Consider the following 25,977-nt stretch of genomic DNA (forward strand, 5'->3'; position numbering starts at 1 on the left):
ATTATATAAATTTCCTATGTAGTGTGGGAACTGATGAGACAGAGAGGGAAAGAGTGGCCTCTGCCCGTGCTCCCACCCCTACACTTGGCTGCCTAGGCCCTCATTGCAGACAAAACAGATGAGATGTGGCAGGCAGTCCTTGGCATGGCCTCTGGGCATGTTGCTGTCTGCGCCAGTTTGCCTAGCTGCTAGGCTTCTATCCCAGATGATCCCAGAGGGGCAGAGCAAAAGAAAGGGCCTCTTTCAGTGCAGAGGGAGGAGTATGAAGCTATCCAAGAAGGCTGAAAACCTCTGGGACTGCTGTAGCCTGGGATGAGCTTTGACTCTCTGACCCTAATGACACAAACAATCCAGGGCGGAGAGAAGGGTCATTGTGCTCTGTGGGACATGACACATACATGACAGCTCACAGTGACCACTGACAGACTGTTATTTAAGGTGTTTAATAGTGGCTGTCATGGTTTTTTTTGTCTCTGGTGGAAACAGTAGCTAGACTAAGACGAAATTACACAAAATCTTTCTTTTCCTTATTATCCCACAGCTGTCCAGGGCTGCTAGATAATGGCTTCATTCCAAAACAAGGAAGGTGGATGCTATAATTGCACTGTGGTATTTAAGGCTACGCTAGCAGATAAAGTACTCTACTGAATAAAATTACAACGTGATGGTGGCGGACGACTGACCCTGCATCTTCAGGGCTTTGCTGCATGTATTCGGCTACAATGTTTCTTTCCAGGCACTGTGTTAGTCTAGTTAGTTAGAAAGTACGGTAGTTCAGTAGTTCCCTCCACAAGACAGCATCTCTGAACATGGACAGATGGAACTAAAACTAGCTTCATGCCTCGATGTCCCTTAAGGTGATTAAGAAAACAGATTTTCTTATATGCCTGGACATAGAAATCCTGTGCAGTATGGTTCCACTTCCATCTATTGTCACATTCACTAAGCACACTACCATCTGTGTCATTTAAAGCACTGCATGACACAGATGGATGTGTGGTCACCGATCTGCTACGCACATTAGGCTATGATGGAGTGAGGTTGTGGAGGGATGTATTAAGCACAGTATGATGTTTGAAGCCCAGATGACAGTTATTTGTAGCAGTACAGCATGTTTCCAGGAAAGATAGAAGAATAAAAGTACAGAAGAAAAGAAGATAAAGTGACACCTCCTGTATCTGAATGTGGAGATTTTTTAATTTTTTTTAACTAAAGCATTTAAGTATGGATAATGTAATGTTTTGTCCAATTTTAAGAGACATTATATATATAAGTGACTAGCTGGCCATCTATAATACCAGGTGTGACAGTGAGGATTACAGTTGTAGTGATGGAAAGAAGACTCGACATTCATGAGGAGCTGCCCATAGGAATGAACGTGCACTTTTTCCGGCAGTGATGGACCCCAGTGAACCCAAAGAGTCAGGTAATCAGAAACACCCATGTACAATCTCATAAGCTTCAGCTACATTGCCAAGTTAATTAAAACAATTACATCACAGTAGATGGAGCTCCAAGATGTTATGTATGTAGTCTCTGTAGCTGTTGGCTGGTTGATTGTACATGAGTGTTAGCAGGCTACCAGTACATCCAGAGGATGCAGAGGACGAGTGCATGCAGAGAGAGGAGAGGCAGGATCCCTCTGGAGAGCCCGACATAGAGGAAACCATGCCCATGCGGACTTACGCTTTCTGTGTCCTTCAAACATTTCATAGGCTGTGTAAAACATCTGAGTCTGTGAGGCCTCTGGAGATGAGGGAGGGAGGGATGGAGGGAAGGAGGGGACAGGTAAACTGACAGGTCAGTTCTCCGATACAACAGCAGTTCACCTCCCATCTCCCCAGAGACTCAATGTGTCCATCTCTGCACAGGGACCGCCGTGTTCATATTTTTTTTTTCTCTCGTCGATTACACAAAATCCACACACACACACACACACACAAACACATACACAATGTAAACATGCTAAATCATGAACTTTTTGGCACCACCTGGACATCTTTATTTGAAATTCTCACTCATGGTGCCAATAAATTCAGAGTTTTATACTTACCTGACAGACATTTAAGTAAAAACACAGTGTTACATAATTGTATACTTGTCTCACAATCAGCAAGAAACATGTGACAATGCTTCAAATGACACACACAGAGCATAACGATGAGAACAGTGCAGCCACACTAGAAGAGATGAAGCAGCATAGCTAACTATGAGACATGCAGGTTAGTATTAAGAAAAACATCTCAGCTGTTAACAAAGCCAATATACAGCTTGTGGATATTTATATCAAAATACCCATAATCCATACATTAACAATTCACTTCAGTCTATTGTCATTACTTTAATTAATTTTCTCTTTGTCACAAAATATTTTCACAGTTAAGATAAATACATTACATCGTGATGTATACATTACATCTGTTAGGTGTGGTTTAATATGAGTTAAATCTTTACAGAAGCACCTTTGTGTGTATATATTTGCAATCATATAACCCTTGAATCAATAAGAATAAAAAAAGGCAGCCATGTAAAAGGTCTGAAAAACAAAATGTGACCTGTGAGACGATGTTTTCAGAGATATATATATAAAAAATGTTTTTTATAAAAACACTTGCCTAAATGTAAACACACATCATGCAAGGTAATTGCATTCAGATGGCTGAGTCCTCTGAAAAAAAATTACAAAAAAAAAATACAATTCTAACATTTCTAATATATTTTCTGATTTCATGGAAATGTTTTAGGGTAACATATTTCAGTCAATTAAAAAATAAAATGTGCCAACCATATAGACAGAGTGTAAATCATACAAAAACATAATATACAACTGGAACTGCTTATTGACAAAATTAAAAATATGTTTTTTTCCTGCATTTTAAGTGAGATTTAGTGTAAGTAACAATCTAACCTCGTGTTTAGCCATCTGCATGGCTAATAGCACCGTTTTGTTCATGAACATTCATCATCAGAATGAGAGTATAACATGGCGGGCAGGAAGGAACGCTGTAAGAAGTGAAAGAACACATAAACAGAACCGGGAGCAGTGGGGCTTCTTCCTTTCATTCCTTTATTGCAGACACACTGAAGTCCTCTTTGAATGTCATTTGCAGAGTCACTAAGCACCCATCGTGGCATCCACATCTCCCCCCTCATCCTTTTACACTACAGCTCAGACAGGGATGAACCCAAAGGTGATGGGACAGTATTTTTTTCCTTTGGTCTGCAATGTTATTCATCAGTCTAGTGGAGTTTTGGAGACATCAGTCATGAAGAGTTTTACAAGCTGATGGGGGTCAGCTTGTGAAAGTCAACACTCTGCAACTTATACCAAAACAGGTAATATGGATGCTGACCACAGGAAAAAATATGAATATTTCATTTGGGTAGAACTGTCCCTTTAAGGATACACACCAGTATCCAGCACCCTGCTAGCAAAATATAGCAGCACCAATCAGAAGATCTACCAGTGATTGAGAAGCAACCAAACCACCACCGATTAATTCAACCCATGTGAAAAAAACATATGAACCTGCAGCAGCTTCAGTGAAGCGTTGAAAGTGTCACCCACAAAAAATAGATCCAAGAGTGCTGATTTGGCCTTTGAGTACCCAGTTAAAATTAAAACTGACACCAAATGTTGTCTGGAAATGTTGTGCTCTATAGTTATAAGCAAAACCCACAAGCTGTATTTCTTCATATAAAGTCCAGGACTAATCAGAGACATTTAAGACAGCAGGTTAACGTGAGTACAGTTTGATTGGCAGCGTGGTTAAAGCATTTGACAGCAGAGGGCATTGGGAGTTAGAGCTGCAAGCTTATTATGCTGTTTCAGCCGAGCTAAGTGTTTACACCACACGATGAGTAATGCAGTAAAACACAGAAGCATGCAGCACTCAAAGGTTGAAAGGAGGAGGAAGGGAATGAGGTGAGGAGCTACAGGAGCCAGAGCTGGTGTGTGGTAGCAGGGGGTGATGGGTAATGCAATGCTGGGCCGATGAATCACGAACCTGGCACATAGAGGATGGCACTGCCCTCGTCCATGGCAAACATGTTGGAACCTGTGCAAACGTAGACTCCTGCATCCTCAGGCTGGACGTTCTGAATTGTCAAGATGCCGTTGAAGTCCATGGCCCGGTTGGGCAGTTTCCCATTACCCATGCGGGTCCACACCAGAGTGTAGGCTGGAGACTGCAGATGAGAAAAACACATGTGAATGTCATCTGCAGTAGAGAGATGGTATTTACCAAGTGGCACTTACAGACTGTTAGCCTAGCTTAGCATACAAACTGAAAACAAAGAAACAGCAAGTCTACTGTCAATCATGGAGCATTGGTACCTTGCTTTTTGCAGTACAGATGAAGTTGACAGTGGATCCAACCCGCACTGTCTGGGCTTTGGGCTCCTCAACTGTTACCTCAATGGCTTTGGATGGTCCACCTGCTAAAAAGCAATTGAATGACACTACAGTTAGTTCGGCACGTTTGATTCACCAAGCTGACTTCTTGCCAGCTTTATATGTGTCTGCACCGTCTGGTATATATTCTAGCATGAGGTAAATCTGCTAACATGACTCATACATACTTGTGACAACAATTTCAGCACGGCTCCTGTTGGTGCTGCGCTGGTCCCGGCAGGTACAGATATAGACACCTGCATCACTCGCCTGCACAGTGGGGAAGTACAGTTCTGCTCCTGCATGAACAGAATAACAACGTGTGTTTTATGTAGTGTCTAACAGTGTGTACATCAGGTGTGCACAGTGTGTCGAAAAGCACACTGAACCTTGTCTGCGTCTCTCGGCGCTGTTGGAGATCAGCTTTCCATCTTCTCTGGACCAGTAGAAGTAGTGTGGAGGAGATCCAGACACCTGGCAGCGAAGAGTGACTGGGCCGCCCTGTGTTGCCAGGACGCTCTCTGGATACACTTTAACCACCAAGGAGGCTGCAACTGTGAGGGGTAAAAGGTCACCTCAGCATCCACTAGGGACTGACCAAGCTCAGTGGCATGTAGATCAAACTACATGCCACCATTAAAGTTTGTGTGAACTTACCATCCACTGGACGACACTTCTCTCTCTCCTGTGGGTTGCCAGCATAACCAGGAGCACAACTGACAAAGGAATAGAAGAGATTAAATAGGTAGATGACAAAAGTTTTAGCTCATTTTTATAGAAATTCCTGCTGATTATAGCAAATGAAAAGTACAGCTATGACAAAATAATCTATTTTTTATATTAATTTTAGGAGCTATTTGAACTGACATCAGGAGAATGATCTTTTTACCGTTCACAGTACTGGCCAGTGTAGCCAGGCTGACAGGCGGTACACTGGTAACCTCCATTTCCAAGGCTCTCACAGGTAGGAGAGAACCTGATTTACACACACACACATAAAAGAAGATAAAGTGCTGGACACTACAGAACCTAGTACTGCTTAAAAGCTAAATCATCTGTGGATGTAAAACAACATTTGATGTTTGCTGGCAGAAAAGAGGTTAATGAATCTCCAGAAATGACAAGACAGTGGGAATTTTCAGTAAACAAGAGCACTAGCGTTGTCCGGAGCTATAAATGGAGGTGGAATGTAAGGTCCTTGTATCTGTGCCAGTACTTACTGGTTGTCTGGGTCAGTGTGAGGGCAGGCGCACGGCTGGCAGTCCTCTGGAGTGCCAACAGTGGGGTCGCCGAAGAAGCCAGGAGCACACTGCTCGCAGAGCTCACCCTGTGTGTTATGCAGGCAGCTCTGGAAGGAGAGACACATAGTTTAGAGTGTTTAGACATCTGTCCATCTCATCATGGAGCAATAAACCAAAAACCAATATCAGTTGTCAGATTATGTAGTTCATACTGTGCAAATGCCAGTCTCAGGGTGGCAAGAGTCAGAGTGGCCATTGCAGTCACAGAGCTCACATTGACCCAGGTATAAACCTTCTCCAGTGCGAGTGTATCCAGGGGCACAGTCCTAAAAGTGATTTACAGTCAGTGTTTTTTTAACAATTCAGAGAAAGTCATGTGAATAATAATAATCATCATCATCATCATCATCATCATCACCTGGCAGGACAGTCCCTGGTATCCAGGTGGGCAGCGGCACTGCTCCACCTCCAGGGCCTGAGCCAAGCCGCTGTAGTTGGGCACAGCGACTTCCATACTGATGTCAGAGATGCTAGAAGAGCGCATCTCAGTGGAGTAGGAGGCTCGAATCAGGACATCATCGAGATCAGCCAGGACCATCATGAGATGCTCTCGAGTGGCGGGCATGCCATCAGGCCGGCTCCAGTTTTCCTATAAATAAAAAATACAAATAAAATAAACTCACATTTCAAATATTCAATTTCATACTAAACAGGCAAAATGTGCTGCTATAAAACACTCACTTCTCTGAAGACAATTTCAAACTGGTTTGTCTCTCTGCTGCCCTGCTGCCTCCTCTGCCAAGGCTGGCGAGCTACCAAGGTGATGTCGTTACCCTGCAGGAACAACACCGGGAGGTGAATAAATCCAGCTCACACCTACATGTTACTCCAGCAGACAATCAGCACAGAGGCATACTCACAATAATCTGGACGTCAGCATCATCCAGCAGTGTTCCTCTCAGACCAGCCACATAAGAAATGGTGTATTTAAGTTTCCCACCGTAAGAGCCAACCTAAAGCAAAGACATCCGTTTAAACAGAGCAGCTATTACACTGTAAACAATGTAACACAGTCTGCATTTAAGTTTTTGTGGTAGAAGAAAAAAAGTAAATGCACTTAATTTTACATAACAGACGTCAAATATAAAATATAAACAGTACAAAGTCCCCTCTTTTACTGCAAATGAAATCACAGAGGGAGGCCTGGGACAAAGGGTGTGTGGACAGGTGACAGAACCTGTGGGTGGACCAGTAGTTCAGGTGGGGCCTCCACCCTTTTAATTACCTTATCCCCTGTGAACTGCCCTGGGAGCTGCCAGTAGAGCAGATCATCCTGCTGCAAGCTGAAACCTTTGTAGACCAGAGCATACTGAGAGGCAGAGGAGGAGGAGGAAGGAGAAGCATGAGAGCAGAAGCCACAGACAGAAAGAGAGAGTAAAGCAGCAAGAGTAAATCACAAGCAGGCAGGCGGAACAAGCAGACAAAGAGAAAGCCAACAAATGTGTGACATATAGCTACATTTAAAGAACTTGTTTTCTACTGACTGTGTCATTAGAGACTCTCTTCCTGTCATTTAATAACAGCACAGCAAACGGCACCTTTCACTGTGAGTAATGTGAAAAGGACCAGACAACAGCATAATGACAGGGTAACCAGGGTTACCTTCAAGAACTACAGTACGTCTGAAGGACATGGAGACATTTGCTTTTGTACTTTATCTCTGTATTAGTACAATCCTAAACATTACGATTAAGATGAAAATTAACTTGAGTAATTCCTGTTATCCCCATAGGGAAATTAGGAAACATATTGCGGCACTGTGCAAAGTGTAAATAAAAAACAGAATGAAATGTTAGAAAAATCATTTATAGCCTCTATTTAATTACAGATGTGAGAATATATTATTACATATTTAAATACTGATGTAATATTAATATTAATAATCCATATTTCTAAATATACACATGGTTAAAATGATTGTCTGTGTTTGTATGTACATTTTACACAGTGTTTCAACTAATCATTAACTGCCCTGGGTAAACACAAGAAAAAGTGGTTGTTAATTAACTTCTATGCTTCTTGATCAACGACAACTGTTTCTTTGATGTATGTGCCAAGAAGCTGGTCATAAAGTCACTCAGTCATGCCGCTGTCTACCTGGCTGCTGCCCCCTGAACCACTGGAAGTCTTGCTCAACGTGTTCTTGCTCTGTTGTTTCCCGAAACCCGAAGAGAAACAAAAGAAGTCACCAACATGACCAAGAACCACAAAAGGGCTCGTGAAGAATACATTATCGCCTCAGGCAATCTTTGACAGAGTGTACCTGCAGACGAGGAGCATGACCCGGAGAGTAAGGCTGGGGCCGGGTTGGTCTAACTGAAGAGGAGATACCAGACGGAGGAGAAGGGGGGCTCAAGTTACCCAGAATCCGGCGAGAGGAAGAAGAGGAAGAGGAGGAGGAGGTTGGGATCCGATGAGAAGAAGAGGAGGAGGATGAAGAGGAATAGGATGAGGATTTAGAGGAGGGAAAGAATGGAGGGGGACCAGCTCGTCCATTGGAGAAATTAGAGAGGAGAGACCAGACCTCATCATCCAGCTGCCTGATATCACCCTGAGGAGGCGGAGAGTTGGGTACCAGAGATACAGAGGATACGTAACCATGGGAACAGTATAGAACGTGGGGTTTAAGAGTTTCTAATACTTAAGAAGGTGAATGAACCACACCATGCATGTCACTGTTTGTCAGATTGTTGCAGGGAGTCATAAAGTCAGCTTCCATGCACTGTTTGTGTGCATTCATCCAAGCAGGCAAAAGAAAAAAGGGCATGCTGGGAACACGTTGTCAACCAATCAGAGGCTGTGATGATAATGTTACATCTGGCACTTTGGATTTAAATGTTCCTCCAACCATTACTGGCCAAGTAATGGGAAATAAAATGAAATGTAAATAAATGGACAGTGAATAACAAGCGACACAGGGCTGCAAGTGAAACAGCGCTGAAAATTTCTGCAGAGTCTGAGAAGTGTTCTTGGGCTGACCAGGAAAATGTCACAATACTTATGTCTGAGTTAGTGCCGTCTACTGTATTTCATTATTTGTTTTGGGCATATCAGGTGGTTGTTGTAACGTTACAATAGCAAGGCAGCATTAATGTCATTTTTATAGAATAATTATAGCTCCTAAGTAAATAATGACTCTAAATTAATTTAATTAAATTAATCTACCCTCTTTAAATTTGATTATTTATGTGAATATATAAAATGTATTATTTTTGCACACATTAAACATCTGAGCCCTGTGTCGGGGGACCTGGTGGCTCTTGTTGCGTCAGCCTGGGATCACTCTGACACTACACATCAACAACATCAACACTTTTTCACACACATGCAAATAAACACGCAGTCATATCTGACTTTAAACTGAGGCGAATCTTCATGCTGCTACATCTATGACCCGAGGGGCTTTTGTTTCCATAGATGGCTATAAATTCTCACCATGTTAGCTTTTAGTGACAGGAACACTGTGCAACAATTTCTTGTTAGACGTGCTGTTTTTACAACAGTGCAAGTCACACCATATACCTGGCTAGCTCTTTTGGACCTGTGGGTGTCTTTAGGTTCAGAGGCCATTAGGGTCCAGATGGAAGCATCCTTCCTTAACTGCTCCTCTGGCAAGTACGAGTCAGTCTATTGATGTGGATAAAGCAAGCTCTTTGATCACTTTCCTTATCACTGAGCTGATGGTATTTGCAAGTGTTATGGCAGCGTTATTCAAGCAAAGTTAAACTTTATGAAGCTCTTTAATGGACCATTAATGATCAACCCATTTTCATGGCTTGTGATGCGAAGCAGAAAGCCTTTCTGTCTGTGGAAAAATGCACTGGGATGTAATTGGTCAGATCACTTCACCTCCAGCTGCACACTGCATATCCCATGCTTCGGATACATAGTTTAGCCATTTAATACAGTGCATATCCACAATAAGGACATGCATTACATAAAATCAGTCTGTAACACAAAAGCCACACATACAAGACAACACTGTACTTCAACCGCCGACTGACATTACTGTACCTGGTCTGCTCGTTTCATACGATCAGAGAAAGAGTTTTTCTATAAATGACCGAGGAAGAGGCAGATACAAAGAAAACAAGTGCTGCATTATGGAGGTGAACACTGGCAGTCCACTGTATAAATATTATGTTAATTTCTAAGTGTCACACAGATTTAAAAGATAAAACCAATGTAGCACTGAAGAGGAAGGAAAACTGTACACAGACTGAAAAGGTTTGCAAGAAAAAAATAGTTTGGCTGAAGAAAAAGCAGCAAAATGGAAAGGGCAGCAGAAAAAGACTGGTCTACAAGTTTCCTTAAGTGTTTTTTGGGGGTGTTTTTTTGCCAGTTTCCAATATTTAGCAGTTGTATGTACCAACCTTGTCTCCCTGGTAAAAGCCTGGAAGCTGCCAGTAGTGCGGCTCCTGTCCCAGGTAGTCAAAGTTGCTGTAGGACAGCTGAGTGCCTTCAGTGGAAATCTCCACAGTGAAACCAGTGGATATACGATTGGTGCGCTGACGGTTCACCAGAGCGAATCCTTGGAAGTTCCCTGGAGAGAAGACTGAGGACACCTGCAGGAGCACATAAAAATGATGCAGTAAATCCCAAACATCTAGTGATGTCTTCCAGAGGTGAAGCTGGATAATTTAACACAGAGGTTTATGAGGACTGACTGCAGTTTTTTTTTGGTCACTTCCATGTTTGGCTTTATTTCTTAGGCCTGCTGGTTGTTGCTTGGTTAGGTTCACACAATATGAGAAAAGACCCTCTCTTTGTTTGTTCCCTCCTCTCCATTGATCAAAAAGTGTATGTATGAATAAGCAGCCTTTGTGGTGTCAGAAAGGGCTGCTTCAACAGTTGCGGTGTTATTTCTGCTTTGTTTTGGCCACAGTATTTATGACAGTGGAAAGAAAAGGCACAGCCCTCTTCTGGAAAGAGGCCATATACACATGCTCATCTACAGACACTGAAACAGCCCATTTGTCACAGGGGGAACTTTACATAGAGAACTTAGAATATATATTTCGTATGACCTTCAAAGGCCTTACCAGGTCTCTATAGTAGGTAGAGCTGGAACACTGCTGGGTCACACCCATACAGAAACAGGACAGGCAGCCGCCTCTGTTATCCTGGCTGAGATGGAAGGTTCCAGGCTTACAGCTGGAGCAAGACGGGCCTTCAGTGTTCATCTGTAACATAGCATCAGTGGAGTGAGACACACAGTCCATAATTAGCTCAAAATAAATAGTGAGTGTTTGTGTCTTTGTTAAATCACCTTGCAGTAGCACACTCCACCATTGCAGCTCTCATATCCTCTTTGGTCACAGTTGTAGCAGTTACCTGTAACAAGGCAGGAAAGGGTTACACTGTGTGCAGGCTTGCTACCTCGATTAAGTTCAGATGAGGGAAATGAAGGGAATCTTTGCTGCTATTGTTAGGATAAAGGATAAGCCAAAGGATGGAACAGGATTAGTCATTTTCCTGAATAAAAAAATGCAGAATTTACCATTGACTTCATTGCCAACAATACATCTCTGTCCAAGCAGGGGGTTGCCAGTGTATCCTGGTGCACATCTAAAATAAAAATAGACAATGTGTTAAAGTAAATATTTCCACTCAAGAAGGATACTAGTTATAACCCAAAGAACAATGAGGCAGGAAGCTGGGAAGTCTGTAAGAAGTGATAAATGTAATAAACTGCCATCTTTAGGGTGTCTTCTCAACCCATGCAGAACTACACACAAAGGGCTGATTCAGACAAGGAGAAAACAAATCACTCTCTTATTCCATCCTCACAGTGTACATGTCTATACAGCGCACAAGTTATACATGACACCCAGCTTGTGCATTGTATGCCGACAAGTTTTCCACTGAGCAAAGGTTATACTGGAGATGGATGAAGCTAAGCCCCTGCTAAAACTTTCAACATGTCTCAGATGTTGATTCCATCTCTTGTATGAGTTTTGTAGAGCTGAAATGGAGACAATTCATTTCCAAAGAAACAGAAATAATAACAGAAAATCACCATAATTTAAAAAAAGTCACATCTGAACAAAGCAGGCATAAGCATAGCTGCCACACTACGCTGCAAAAGAAGATAAGGAAGAAAAATAATACTGAGCAATGCCCCATCAACCCACTTTCATGCAGCTGCCACTGCCACCAGAGAGAAAGCTACTCCGGACACAGTACGGTGCCTTGAAGGACAGCTGCTGTCAGTCTTACCTCACCTGTCCTCTGGCAGGTCTGCTGGTCAAACGCCAACAAAGAGACTTCCACGTAATGAACTTGCTTTTTTGGAACTCGATTCCAACTAACTAAGTCGTTCTTTCTAAGGATGTGGGTAACTTAGCTCTTCTGCTCTGTGTTTTTAGATACTTAAGAAAATTCACATGAAACAAGGAAATACAGCAGAGATTGTCATGGTCAAAAGAAAAACTGAACAACTAACGTCTACTAAGAAAGCATAAGTAAAAAAGGACAATATCACAAAAAAACGTAGATTTACATTAAAATGAAACACAGTTCAAACCATATATTATTACACTAATCCTGGATTGCCATATCCAGCCAGACAATCCTGCCAAGTTCTACCGGTAGTCAGTTTGCTGAAACATCTGTCTAGGTATACATAAGATATACATTCTCTTAATGCCACATTTACATTAAAATTTCATGCTCCATAGAGGATGTTCCTGTTTCACTTTGGCCATATCACAAGCTTTCTTATAGCTTAATGTTTATGCTTGCTTGGAGAAATATAAAAAAAAATCATTGTTTTAAGTGAACCTTTTATCCAAGCTACAATCCACCTAAAATGTTCACCTGTTCATTCAGATACTATAGAATTGAATTTGTTAAGCACATTCATGATCTCCAGATGACTAGCCCTTAAAAAAAAGAGGGAAGGGCTGAAGGTTTCAGCATCACACTGGATACTGGTCATATACATGTTATGTATAACCAGGTGTAACTGGTTGTTTGTCTGTCTGTGTAAACCCTATGATAGACTGGTGACCTCTTCAGGGTGTACTCTAGGGCCTTTTGCCCATTGACAGCTGGAAGAGGCTACAACCGGTTAAGACAATGGATGGATATTTCATTGTGCTAAATGAAAGGTCAAGAGGATCATGAAAATTACTCCAGGGTCACATGAATATCCTCCAAAGGTCACAACATGGAGTCATTTAAAACCACAAATCTCAGCCTCTGGGTGTACCACAGAAGAAGTCATGGGATTACCAATGTCAGTGTTCATCCTCCAGGATGAACACTGACTGACTCACTGACTCACTGACTGAAACCTGTTTATAATAATTAACAGGTAATAATTAACAGGTTTCAGTCTGGATATAAAATCATTGAACCAACCATCTACATAGAAAAGAATCTAGAAAGGCATATCGTTTTTAGCTCAATTCCTGTAATCTTTGTAAAACTAAATGTTAATACTAGTGTTCCAGCACAGTCTTACATCTCAAGTTTGGACCTTTATTCTGAAAACCAAAGTCTTGTTGATGAATCAGCAAACAGCTAAGTGTGACATGTAGGCATAAGGCTTTTCCATGACACTAAACTGTAAGTGTGAGATGCTCAGCATGGTGTACTAAAGCATTTGGGATCATCTATGAGGTAGTCTAGCCATAATAAATTGGACAAATGTATACACAATAGAGGTACCAATGCTAAGATCTTCATAGCAGGATTTTGTGCAATATTTCTAAAGAAAGCTATAATCTTTAAAAAGCACCTAAAAAGCATCGACATAACATCAAAAAAATTCCAGTAAAATCAGTCCCTTCATTAAGTTCCATTGACGTAGTGATATAAATATGAGAGGACCAGGATCACAGTCTGGACCACACTAGTTATCTGGAATAATTTTGATAGGAATGGCCAGCCTTCCCAGTACAACATGAAGCGAACCATCATGATTCTTTTTATCTCCTTTTAAGAGCTTCAGCAGATCCAAAACCCCAGATTGAGATTTGGTTTTCTTTTTATGCTGTATTTTTTTACTTGTTCTCTTCACAGCAGTGGTTTTGGGCTTAGTGGTAGTTGATGTCCTCTTCACTGTTGTGTTTGACTTCTTCTTCAAAGTAGCAGCCTTGCTTTTAGCCGGTGTTGTTTTGGGTTTCTTGGCAATGGCAGGCTTTGCGGTTGTGAGTGTGTTCTTTGCAAATGTTTTTCTTTTCTGAGAAAGCAGCTCTGTCTTCTTCTCAATCTGCTCAGAGCTGCCTTTTTGTGGCCTTGACAGTTTCTTTGAGTCGCCTCCTGGAGACTTCACGCCCTCCTGAACATTCTTCTGAACAGGTGCATCTGCTCTAAACGACTTGTTGTGTTTGACTGGTCGTGCAGAATCTTTTTTGCTGGCCTGGTGGGACTGTTTATGCAGCTGAGGGGTCACAGCAGGCTTTGGTTTGAGAGACGGTGGCTCCAGTTGAAATTTAGTGATCGTTGTCTCTTTTTTAACTTCCTTTGGTTTTGTTTTCCTTGGCTGTGGAAGATGTTTCTCTGTCACAGCAGACCTCCTGCCCCCTGGCCTTTTTGTTACCGGCTTCACTGTGGACCTTGAAACAGTTCTGGGTTTGCTCAGGGTGGTCTTCAACCTATTGGGGGATCTTGCTGAGACTTGACTTCTAGATGACCCAGTAACTGACTGAAGGTTTGTAGTGCTTTTTGCTGGCTTTGTGGTTGCTGCTTTGAGTTTTCTCCCTCTGTATGGGGCAGATGTGGGTTTGATAGCAATGATGCTTGGCGTTGGTATACTTTTGGGCACTGTGGCTCTGTTGGCGAGTGACTTCTTGGTAGGTTTAGGTTTGACGGGAGGCTGAGGTGTGGAGTGCGGTGGGACTGCAATAACTGTGGCGAGTGAAGGCAGAACCCGTCTTTTGTGTGGTGAACGCAAGGTGTGCCTTGTGCGTTTCATCTTGTTCATCTCCTGAGCGAGAGCCGTGAAGCCGTCAATCAGGATCTCCAGCCGTCCCTCCAGTCTGGTGAGACGCACCTCCATGTCCGTATAGATCTGCTCCAGCTCGCCAACCTTCTGGTTCTTCTCTCCAACCGAGTGGATGGTGACAAGCTGCTTCAGCTGGGAGCTGAGTTGACTCTGCTGCATCTCCATATTGAGAATGCTTTCCTTCATATCGAGCGTGTTGCTTTCTAGCATACTCAGGCGCTGGTTGAAGGTATTGAGATGAAGACGGAGGAGGTGCTGAAAGCTGGAGAGTCTGTTTTCTGGGATGGGAGTAATGCGAGGTGGCAGCCTAGATACAGATCTGTTGGGGGTGATGGAAATGGCATCTACCCTGACTGCTTTAGTGGTTTGGCGGGATGGAGTGGACAGTGAAGCCCTGGTAGGGATGATAGTTGTACCTACTGTGGTAACAGGCCACTGGTAATCAATGTCATCATCATCATCATCATCATCTCCACTGCCATCTGGGTTTATCTCTTTCTCCAAGCTATAATTAAACACAGCTTCAGCTCCGCATCCCATAGGCAGGAGGTGCTCCAGGAAGGGGTCCCCACAACTGTCTGCAGAAGGCTTCTCTTCTCTTAATATCAAAACAGTAAAATCAGGAGTGATGCAGGCAGAGACGTCACATCATATTAAACGGCTTTATACCCAGGTCACCTCTGTCATCTTTGCCCTCGGAGTGGCAAAGATTCATCAGCCAGACAGTCCTCATAAATGCCACGTCTACATTTATGACCCAGAAAAATAAAATTCTGTCTGCGCAATGGACAGAAATTACACAAGCCAACACCTTAACATTTTATTACCAGCAAAGTGCAAAGCTAAAGCAAAAAGCAACCTTTGAAGAGGCATCTGGAGAAAAAGCAAAGGACAGAAAAGAGCCACACTAAAGGTTTCCTCAGGACGTACAGGTGTTTCTACTGACAATAAAATGACCACCAAAGGCCAGTAATCCAAAAACAAGGACACATCCGTCTGCCACAGCTGAAATGACCTTACATTTTGCAAATCGACAAAAACATTACTATCCACCCAAAAGATCTGAAACAAAGGACACAGTACATCACAGGTGCATCTCTCCTCTGACACCACTCCATCACAATGACTGTGAAACAAACAAAGATGCTAACCAAAGACATGCTGATCCCTTTTCTCTGAATGAAAACCAGCGGGTGCTACTGCCAGCCCCTGCTAACCTCACAGCCGGGCAGCCATGTAAACCCAAACACTGAGCAGTGTCCAGACAACCCTGAGAGGAAGGCGGACAGGAACAGGAAAGGAACAAAAAACTGAAAGAGGAGCAGCGTACCTTTCACAGCGACGGCCTGTGAACCCGGGCGGACAGTTGTCGCATGTCGGCTGACCGTCAGACTCCAGGTGGCAGGTTGGGGAGAACCTGTGTGGATCACACACCATGCTTACTTTAAACATTCCACTACGAAAAGGGGCGAAATTAAATACAATTTACACTTACTGGTTGCTGGAAGTAGTTCCAGGGCAGGGGCACGGCTGACAGGCCTGAGCACCACCAGTTAAAGGGTTACCATAGAAACCGGACTGGCAGCGCTCGCACCTTGGCCCAGCAGTGTTATGGAGACATTGCTTTAGGTCAGAGGAAACACACACATAAAGGGGAGGTGAGATCCACAGAGCAGTTGGATCTACAGTACAGTAAACTCGTGATTCCACATGTTGGGATTCGCCAAGAAATCATTAGCCACATTCCACCCAGGAGCCCAAAGCTGGCTCTGCAACCACAAAGATCAGCGAGAGGAAGAGTGCAAATTGAACATACCACACAACTGCCTGTTTCTGGGTCACAGCTGCTGGCGTGACCATTGCAGTCGCACCTCTCGCAAGTGCCCAGGTAGAGGCCAGAGCTGGTACGTGTGTAACCTTCATCACATTCCTGTTAACAGCATGGAAAAACACCTCAGGTGAGAGACAAGTGACGACAGAGAGGAATATGTCTTTGTTCCACTGGAACAAGGAGGCAAACTGTAATTATCATCAAAGCCTGTGATGGAAAGAAATGGACTTTATTCATAACAAGCTTTAATAGATCTGTAGTACTTTAATAGATTAAAGTTTTTTTTTATTTTAAATCTAAATAGACAAAAATAATAACATCTTGCAGATATGCAGTACTGTATATGACATCCATGTCTGTTCATGCAGTTCTACAGTGAATCTAATCCTTTGACATTTTTATTATAAACCTTTGACATTAATTTTAATCACTGTGTAAAATATTGCCATAGACTAGCAAAATAATTATTGCTGTTTTTTTTCCTAATAAAACAAAGCTTGTGTCTACAAGAATGGGACAGAGTAACCTTAAACTATAATGCTTCCCTTGTCCCAGGTTTGAGAGAATTTCCCCTCAGCTATATACTGTTGCAAATAAACATTTGTTTGGTTTTGGACAAGATCAGAAAAAAGACCTGAAGTCATCACTGTAGTCTCTTTTTGTCAACGATAAGTGTCTGGATTCTGCATGCGTACCTGGCAGGATGGTCCTTTGTATCCCTGCGGACAGGCACACTCTTCCACCTCCAAAGCCCGTTCATTACCAGTCAAGTAAGGAACAGCAATGTCCATCTTAATATCTGAGATGCTAATTAATGCAAATAATCAAAACGTGTGTTAAAAGAAAATACTTCAATGCTGAATAATTACTTCAGTTGCAGTACTCCTAGCCCATACCTGCTCTCAGCCATGTTGTCTGCATAAGTGGCCCTGATCATGAAGACAGCAATGTCAGCCAGGGCCATCAGCAGATGCTCACGTGTGCATGGTTGCCCGTCAGCACGACGCCATGCAGACTATCAGCCAGAGAAAGCAAAATGTTAGTTTTGTAGAACCATCTGTGGATTAAAGTTCAGTTGAAACACACCTCTCTGAAGATCACGGTGACAGTTTGTGGGACACGTGCGAGGGGCTTAGTCTGAGAGTAGTGCTCCAGGAAGATGCCGTTGCCTTGAAGGATGACATCCGGCTGACCATCGATCACCAGTGAGCGCTGATTTGGTTCGAAGCGCACGGTATAACGAAGCTCTCCACCATACGCCGTCACCTGATAACAACATGGTAAAAAGAGAGATGCTCATCTCATGACTGAATAGTGGAAAGTTATTTCACCCCAATCACAGTGTTTGTGCATGTGTTGGAAGTCACAAGACACCCACGCTGGGGTAGACTGTGAATTCAAGACAAAGCTTCAAAGCAGGCCGGATGAATGCAGCCTTTTAACTTGACAACATGTTGTGGCACGGCAGTGAGAAATGGATCTAGGCTAACACTTTTCCCTTTACTCTCACCTTATCTCCTCTGAAGCTGCCAGGCAGGACCCAGTAGTAGATGTCATTTTGGACATTTGAGAAAGAGCGGTACACTATCTCAGAGGAACCCCTCTGGGAGATGCCGTCAGAGATGGTTTGAGTGTTGGCGCCGTTGGAGAGGGTGAAGAGCTGTCCATTCACTCCTCCTCCCACCTGAGAGCCATAACAACGATAAGTCAGACTGAGACTTATAAATGTTTCAGCACTCTGCATCGAGCACCTTGAAGGATTTGCTGACACAGCATGATTAAACAAACACTGAGTCAAACCATGATACCTAATATTAAGCACCCCTCCCTTTTCCATTCAGAGCTTGGCAGCCCACCTGTTCTCTGTTCCAAGAAGAGCTGCTGCACTGTTTGGTGACTCCCATGCAGAAACAACGCAGACAACCTTCAGGGTTGGTCTCTGACAAGTGGAAGAACCCGGACTTACACTCATCACACAGAACGCCTGCCGCGTTGTTCTGCAAAAACAACAACAAAGAAACATATGTAACCCATAACACTGAGCAGGAGTTTAGAAACAGTGGTGGGTTTCATCCATACCTTGCAGCTACATGGCCTGCTGCTGGAGCTGACACTTCCTCTGTTATCACACTTTGAGCCTTCTGCAAAAAAAAAAGAGAGAGCAGGACAAAGATGATGACATATGAGGAGGAAAGTGCACCTGGGAGTGTTCTCTGCATACCTGAGCAATGAGCACTGACTATAGCAATTGGAGGAGAGGGTGTTGATGGTAATCATTAACACAGGGTTAAGGCCGCCTCATGACATAAAAAACATCTTGTGCAGCTTCTGTTGGTTTCAAATGTGTTATTTGTTGAACATGTACTTACGATTAGGAACGCATCTTCCATTAGGCAAGAGAGGGTTACCCTGGTAACCAGGAGCGCACCTGAAATAAAAGATAGACATGATTAACCTATTGACCCAAAACACCCATTATAGCTGCAGCAGATTAATCTCTCTTTAACTGTATTCTAGGTTGTTATTTCAATTAGATATGTAGGTCATCATGCCTGGCTCATACTGCATGATTAGGTACAGTTATGAGTCACAGTTAATGATATCAGTTTCCTCACTTTTCACAGCGCCTTCCTGTGTAGCCAGGCTTGCAGGCATCACATGTTGGCTGTTGGTCAATGTTCAGGAAGCAGGTGTCAGAGAACCTACACAGCAGCAAAAAAAGAGCGAGCGGCGGGATGAGTTCAGCATGTGTGTGTCCATGTTTGTGCTGTAGATGTATTTCTGTCTGTGTGTGGTCACCGTCTTGAGGTCTCGGTGTACGGGCAGGGGCAGGGCTTGCAGTCATCAGGGCGACCTCGGCTTGGGTCACCAAAGTAGCCGGGGCGACACTTGTCACACTGAGGACCTTCTGTGTTGTGCTGGCAGCTCTGCGGTTGGGAGAACATTTGGTCATTCACTCACACAGATGCCACTCAAAGAAGCTTCAAATGAATAGCTTGACATTGTTGGGAGAATCTGATGAGAAGATGTGTACTAGTTATGTGTCCATACTGGTAAATATAAAGCCAGAGCCCGGAGTTTATAAACGTTGTATTAGGCAAAACTCACTTGACAACTATCTAGCTATCTAGTTTTACATTTAGCATAAAATATCTAATAGAATAAAGCAGATTTTTCTTTATGCACACCCACAAGTGTTGTATGATTTATGTCCATCATAACATAAAATTGCCCATATTGCAGTTTAGTTCTTACCAGGCAGTGTCCGCTGATTGGATCGCAGGCAGTGGCGTGTCCATTACAGTTACAACCTGCGCAGGTACCAAGATATGAGCCACCAGGGACACGCTCAAAACCAGAGGAACACATCTCACAGGACAGGCCTGTGTATCCAGGAGGACATCTGGAAATGATCAATATGAGGATCATTAATCAAGCTGTTTTAAACTGTCTGAATGATGTAACAAAAAAGGCTAACCTAAATTGTGTTGTTATTGTTTGTCCTTTCTATCCTTACCTGCACTCCTCTACATCTTTAGCATGACCCAAAATGCTGAACTCCACAGTGGTGGTATCCATGACGATGTTACTGAGTGCCACACTGACCATGTGGTTGTCATAGATGGTGCGGATGTTGATGCTGTCCAGGTTTGCAAGCGTCATCATCAACTCCTCTCGGCTTACAGGACGGCCGTTAGAGTGCTGCCAGTTTTCCTATATAAAAAAAAGAAGACAGCTTATTTCAGTTTATTTCTGATAGAGGATGAGTAGCTTTATATTCCTCACAAATCACAATAATATTAATTTTTAAAACTTTGTCTTACTTCAGTGAATTTAACTTCTTTCTGGTTGACCACATTGGCAGGGGTGGTGCTGTCTCTGCGGTACACAAGCCTGCGTCCATTTCCAATCAGGATCACATTGGGCTTCTCAACAGGCTCAGACAGACCGCGGGCCAGAGTGTACCGCACCTTGAACTTTAGGGATCCTCCATAGGAATCAATCTGGGGGAAAAAAGTATTTTGGGGGTTTTAATAAAAACTAAATGTAATGATTAAAATAAAAACTGTAAATTCTTCATACTTTGTTGCCCAAGAACTGGCGAGGCAAAGTCCAGAAGGAGTCGAGGTTAAGGAAACGGCGGGACAGGTCAACAAGCTGGAACTCTTCCATCTCAGGGTTGACAAGAAGCTGAGTGGAAGAGAGGGGAGGAGTGCCTGGCCTTGAGGGGTAGGTGACATTTACTCCTAAAAAGGAAAAAAAAAACTTCACCTCTTTTTTCATGAAAACAACCCTTCAATTGTCTTGGTCACTTTAGGGCAGCCTGCCCTGTTGGATGTGTTCCCAATTTTGGGACTTGCCACCTTGCACTATTCTCTAATTTCTGCATTTCCAAACAGCCTCTATACCTTTGAAGTCCTCCTCCTCAGTGAAACGCAGGCTGATCTGGTTGCGGTAGCGTCCAGTGCTCTTGCAGTTTTTGGTGATTCCAGCGCAGAAGCAGGACACGCAGCGACCACTCACACTAAAGTGACCTGCAGGACAGTTTCCTGAAGGGGGCAAGAAAGGTTGCAGGTCATGGTAAAAATGTATGTTTTGTTTAGTTTCTATAAGTGGGCTTCAGGCCAGTTTCAGTACCTGGGTTTGGATTGGATAGGAGAGTTAACACTCCATCAGGGATGCCAAACACCAGACCTTTGGCGTTAATAGCCTCACAAGTGTACGCCCCCTGATCCGCCTCCTTCACATCACGAATAGTGAGGGTGCCGCGCCCATTTTTGTTGGTCATGGAGATCCTGGGAGCACAAAAACAAAGCACAAATGATCATTTTTACAACAGTATTTTTTTATATCTCTAACTAACAGAAATATTCAGCTATAATTACTGAACCACACACAGCAGGCTACGCCCAGAACTAGCATTCAACCACAAAAATCTCTGTAATTAAAATCACAAGCACAGATACATAGAAGATTCCGCACTGAAGCACTGATCTGGGAAGGCTGTCACCAATTATATTGTGGTCTGAAATAACACTTATCCAATGGCAGGTGGTGAGGAGGAAGACGTCATTTTTTTGCCTAAAATCAATCACATGGATACTCAAAATCATATGGACAGTGTTTTCCATGAGTAATCTGAAATGCCGTCACAATTAGATGGTCGACTAATTGAGTTTTAATTGCAGTCCTGATACATGAAACCACAGAGGTGGAGAATTTCTCATCAAGTCCACCTGCTGCTGACTGGAATGTGTCCCCAGTTGAGCCTCCAGGTGATGATAGGTGTCGGCACTCCAACAGCCTGACAGGTAAAAGTCACCGTGGAACCCCGTGCTGACTGAATGGACTCTTCTGGTGGGCTTGTAACAAAAGGAGGGGCTGCAAGAAGAGAACAAAAAAAATCTTAACTTCACAGCAAATGTACAAGAACGTTATCATGTGACTGGAATTTGGCAACCCAACAGAGCTCAGAAATTCCCGACAGTCAGAGAAAGCATAACTTTCTTCTATGGAAGGACAATTTCCTTTCAGTTCTCAGGAAAAGACAGCTCACAAAAAGCTCAGTGTCTCAGTGAACACATGTGTGAAAAAGGCCTGGTTCACAGCAAATTGGTCACAGTGTACAAAGAAAGGCATATATAGAGGAGAGTCAAGCAGCAAAGTGCAAAAGAGTGAGTGAGAAATGTGCGAAATGTGCATGAGAATTAGAGAAAGGTTGTAAAAGCAGAACGCTGAAGACAGCTGTGTGTGAGAGACTTACTGCAGCCGTACTCATCGGAGCGGTCAGGGCAGTCTGGCTCTTCATCACACTGGTAACTAGCCGGGATGCAGGTGCGATCACTCACACATTCAAACTGTTCAGGAGCACACCTGTCACCAGGACCCTTGGTGGCTATAGTGGTGGTAAAGATGGAGCAAAGATTTGATGTTTTGGGGGTCAGGGAAACACGTTAGCTTTCAATTGAGGATTTGAAGACCTCTCAAATAAGAAATACTTACGACAGTCTGATTCATCTGAATTATCCTCGCAGTCATTGTCGCCGTCACAGCGCCAAAGCTTGAGGGCACAGCGACCATTTTTACACTTGAATTCATTGGGTTCGCAGGGAGATGGAGTGCCTGTGAAGAGATATGATAAGGGTGTACTGTATGTTGTTTGAAAGCGTGTATATATACCAGGCTGTATGAACTTACCACATCTGAACTCATCACTTCCGTCTGAGCAGTCCCTTTCTCCATCACAGATGTAGTCCCGTGGGATGCACTCTCCGCTCTGGCAGGTGGCTTGATCGACCCTGCAGGGTCCAGGCAGGCTGGGGATTTGTGGTTTCTTTGCAGTGGTGGTTGTGGTGGCAGCCGTTGTGAAGACTGGAGGGAGGGGCCGTTTTATATCTAAAACAGAACTTTTAAATTACACTCGGCAAATGTACCACACGCAGAGCAGTGAGTATCACACGTCCAACGGCCAAGCTGAAAGTGTTAAAACCTGCCAAACCGTCAAACTGAAGCCACTCACCGCAATTGATCTCATCACTCATGTCTCTGCAGTCGGGTCTGTTGTCACACAGGTATTCCATCAGGATACATGTCCCATCACCACACCTGTGCTCATCGGCCATGCAGGGTCTTATACTGGGTGTTACTATGAGAGACGAACAGCAAATGGGGGGTGTTGGTGTTAAAGGATCAACAACGTGCAAGCGAAGGCTACGGTACAGCCAGTACACAACATTAAGATTATATCACAGCACAAACAACAGTGAAAGACAACTGCATCCTGGGCCTCTACTACTGCAGACTGTTCTATATACATACATTTGTAGAAATGTGTAAGACTCACTTTTCTGGTTGACTACCACAACCAGTGGACTCATGTTTTACATGATTCTTAAAAAATGCCATATCGAGTTGAGTAACAGTAAAATGAGAGACTGCAGCATGCAGACAGACAGAGCCCTCCCTTATTTAAAAAAATGTGTCTGTTTTGTAAAAAGACATGCAAAAGACTGATCAAGTTACACAAATCAGACCAGACAAACATTTAAAGACTAACCACGAAAGACATGACAGCCTAAACAAGACCCTCAAGGCCCTAGATACACAGACTTCACATCACCCACACTGAACAGACTTGATAAGACAAGACAGAGACACACATACACAGCGGGACCAGGCAGACAGGATTGATGGGAACCCTATCAGCTGAGCAAACATGTCAAAGATAACATTATAATTACACTATCAGTTGTCATGCCAGCGTACAGAATTGGCAGAAATAAAAAAAAGCTGGTTAACATAGCAGTGAACAGCAGCATTCCTAATCACATCCCATGCCATGCAAAGGTCCTTTGAATTCACTGTGAATGACTAGACTTCAGGGACTTCAGCTCACAAGTCTACATTGGTGTTTCCATGCAGAACATTCCTCACATGACCATCGCTTGTTCAAGTCGAGGATCATCGTAAAATTTTTCATAAAGAAGAAAATGCTCGACTGTTCTTTCTATCATCTACAGTCATCCAACGGTTTCTACAGCACAGTCGGCTAGGTCACCATGCAACAGCAGGCATGGTTTAGTACAAACCTGGCTCTGCTAATGGCTTCACCGGAGGTAGAGGTTTAACTAGAAACCAGAGGGAAACGTTGAGAAGACTGCCTACCGCTCTGGTGGAGTTTAAGTCTCAGTCGCTTCACGGATTCTTGAGATCTTACCTTCTCCAAGCTGTCTAAACTGAAAGCCCTGGACTGATGTGACGTAGGAAGCGATGGCTCCTTCCTTCACCACGTTGTACAGCACGCTGCGGATCTGCTCCTCGTTGGTGTTGTAGTCAGAGCCGACGTCCAATTCCACAAACACATCAACGCCATCGTCTCGTATCACCTTTCTGCACAGAGCAAGGAAGGAGGCCGAGTGAGGCTACAAAACGCAACTGCACTCTTTAGATTTGGAAGTCCCTTTGCTGATGTACTACACTCTGCACGCCTGCACTACTGTGGTTTGGAAAAAAGGGGGAGAAATATCACCTGGCCAGAGTAAGACAGATGCACACAGCTGCAAGGTATCTTACTGTGAGTATGATTTAATGTCGATGTTTCTTACTTAATGAGGACCACGCTGACTGTCTGGACACCTGGAATCCTGTTGTACTCTGACTCCAGCTGTGGATGAAAATAGACATTGAAATGAACAAGCCAGGGCCTTTTTAGATACAGTGTCACACACATCCTTAAATCAGCAGCATCATAAATAAGACGCTTGAAACCTTATAAGGTTGTCTTAGCATTACCAGACGGTTATGAGAACAGGACATACCGTGTCAACGACTGCTTCAGAAATCTCATTAAAGGCTGGAGAGAAGATGTCATCGAGGTCTGGGGTGTAGACCAGGGAGTCGGTGAAGTTGACAAGAGCTCGGTAGTAAACTATAAACACAGAGAGAAGAGTCTGTCAGCCAGACCGCACAATAACTGACAGCGACCACATGCTTAGCCTTCAGATATTATAAGCCATATAAGTCTATTAAACACAATGTGATATGGGATACAGTATAGTAATTACACCCCCCACCCCCAAAAGGAAAGCCTTTGGGTAAATGTTTCTGAAAAGGATGATTGTGGCTTAAACAGGAGCCACACACAAATTATGGCGTCTATTTCCATATCTTAATTGTGGTTGGGTCGTTGCACCACACATAGGCCCTTACAAGAGCCACACGCTGACACAGGCACTCTCTGCCTCCACATACTTAAATATAACCATGAAATTATAGTATTGAGGCATGTCTTCTTCTCTGTACGCATCTTAGACATGAAATACTTCTATAGTGACGGACAGATAAATCCCACTGCCAGAAATTAGTTCAGATTTCCTGACTGCAAGTTGATGATATCACACCATTGGAAAGCGAATATGGGTTTGAGTCAGTGTTACAACTGTGCCAGCAGCGCCAGAGGACGAAGAGGAAGAAGAAGAAAATCCTCTGTGAATGACTCTCTAGAAGGGGGCCTCAACATTCCCTCCACATGAGGCAGGAAGGCCGGAGAAAAGTGGAGCTGGGGGATTATATGAATGGCCTGCCTACATAGACTCTATGTTAGTAGGCCTGAGTGGTCTTACATATAGGTCAGTTGGTTGAACATAAGAAGCTCATAAATCAGATGTGAGCCCAACAGAAGCTGCTCAGAGCAGCAGGTGAAGTCAAATTCCTGCTGTTTGATACCTTAAGGGAAGATCAACATTTGTTGTCCTTGAGCGAAGCACAAAGGCACAAATGAACCGTTAGGAGCTGATAGAGTTAAACTTCTTCTACATGTGGGTGACATCAGGCCATAAAAAGGCTCTTCTATGCAACACATCAACATGTCATTATGATTTATTTAAATGCACTAGCAAGCATGCGGTCACACATGCTGCAGGGTTTAGTTTTTTTTTTTACAGTAACGCTACAGAAAAAAATGGATCCCTCACCGTTTACATGTTTTTGCAGTGAAATT

At 43.4% G+C, this 25,977-nt stretch overlaps 1 protein-coding gene across 11 annotated transcripts in view; it reads right to left on the reverse strand.

Moving 5' to 3' along the window:
- The window catches only part of hspg2 (heparan sulfate proteoglycan 2), a 76,160-nt gene that overhangs the window by 17,408 nt on the left and 32,775 nt on the right, over nt 1-25,977 (reverse strand). For 5 of the 11 annotated variants that reach the window (XM_028410902.1, XM_028410904.1, XM_028410898.1 and 2 more), the window contains 48 exons: nt 24,797-24,906; nt 24,584-24,642; nt 24,196-24,368; nt 24,068-24,106; nt 22,999-23,124; nt 22,677-22,874; nt 22,482-22,601; nt 22,243-22,374; nt 21,716-21,860; nt 21,117-21,274; nt 20,888-21,028; nt 20,562-20,725; nt 20,303-20,482; nt 19,996-20,192; nt 19,734-19,881; nt 19,278-19,405; nt 19,094-19,180; nt 18,848-18,906; nt 18,558-18,619; nt 18,335-18,475; nt 17,989-18,162; nt 17,565-17,744; nt 17,375-17,493; nt 17,174-17,285; nt 16,464-16,577; nt 16,143-16,270; nt 15,978-16,064; nt 11,195-11,262; nt 10,964-11,028; nt 10,737-10,877; nt 10,068-10,259; nt 9,709-9,747; nt 9,217-9,321; nt 7,958-8,245; nt 7,792-7,842; nt 6,920-7,003; nt 6,555-6,647; nt 6,376-6,468; nt 6,053-6,283; nt 5,847-5,960; nt 5,614-5,741; nt 5,283-5,369; nt 5,051-5,109; nt 4,783-4,947; nt 4,582-4,692; nt 4,337-4,440; nt 4,008-4,188; nt 1,687-1,746 (listed from right to left, as the gene is read on the reverse strand). In XM_028410902.1, coding sequence (XP_028266703.1) covers nt 1,687-1,746; nt 4,008-4,188; nt 4,337-4,440; nt 4,582-4,692; nt 4,783-4,947; nt 5,051-5,109; nt 5,283-5,369; nt 5,614-5,741; nt 5,847-5,960; nt 6,053-6,283; nt 6,376-6,468; nt 6,555-6,647; nt 6,920-7,003; nt 7,792-7,842; nt 7,958-8,245; nt 9,217-9,321; nt 9,709-9,747; nt 10,068-10,259; nt 10,737-10,877; nt 10,964-11,028; nt 11,195-11,262; nt 15,978-16,064; nt 16,143-16,270; nt 16,464-16,577; nt 17,174-17,285; nt 17,375-17,493; nt 17,565-17,744; nt 17,989-18,162; nt 18,335-18,475; nt 18,558-18,619; nt 18,848-18,906; nt 19,094-19,180; nt 19,278-19,405; nt 19,734-19,881; nt 19,996-20,192; nt 20,303-20,482; nt 20,562-20,725; nt 20,888-21,028; nt 21,117-21,274; nt 21,716-21,860; nt 22,243-22,374; nt 22,482-22,601; nt 22,677-22,874; nt 22,999-23,124; nt 24,068-24,106; nt 24,196-24,368; nt 24,584-24,642; nt 24,797-24,906 — 5,940 coding nt within the window. The remainder of the gene's footprint in view (nt 1-1,686; nt 1,747-4,007; nt 4,189-4,336; nt 4,441-4,581; nt 4,693-4,782; nt 4,948-5,050; nt 5,110-5,282; nt 5,370-5,613; nt 5,742-5,846; nt 5,961-6,052; nt 6,284-6,375; nt 6,469-6,554; nt 6,648-6,919; nt 7,004-7,791; nt 7,843-7,957; nt 8,246-9,216; nt 9,322-9,708; nt 9,748-10,067; nt 10,260-10,736; nt 10,878-10,963; nt 11,029-11,194; nt 11,263-15,977; nt 16,065-16,142; nt 16,271-16,463; nt 16,578-17,173; nt 17,286-17,374; nt 17,494-17,564; nt 17,745-17,988; nt 18,163-18,334; nt 18,476-18,557; nt 18,620-18,847; nt 18,907-19,093; nt 19,181-19,277; nt 19,406-19,733; nt 19,882-19,995; nt 20,193-20,302; nt 20,483-20,561; nt 20,726-20,887; nt 21,029-21,116; nt 21,275-21,715; nt 21,861-22,242; nt 22,375-22,481; nt 22,602-22,676; nt 22,875-22,998; nt 23,125-24,067; nt 24,107-24,195; nt 24,369-24,583; nt 24,643-24,796; nt 24,907-25,977) is intronic. The other 6 variants (XM_028410908.1, XM_028410907.1, XM_028410899.1 and 3 more) reach the window with 5 other exon arrangements.

This window comes from Parambassis ranga, chromosome 7 (assembly GCF_900634625.1).
Source record: "Parambassis ranga chromosome 7, fParRan2.1, whole genome shotgun sequence".
NCBI lineage: Eukaryota > Metazoa > Chordata > Actinopteri > Ambassidae > Parambassis > Parambassis ranga.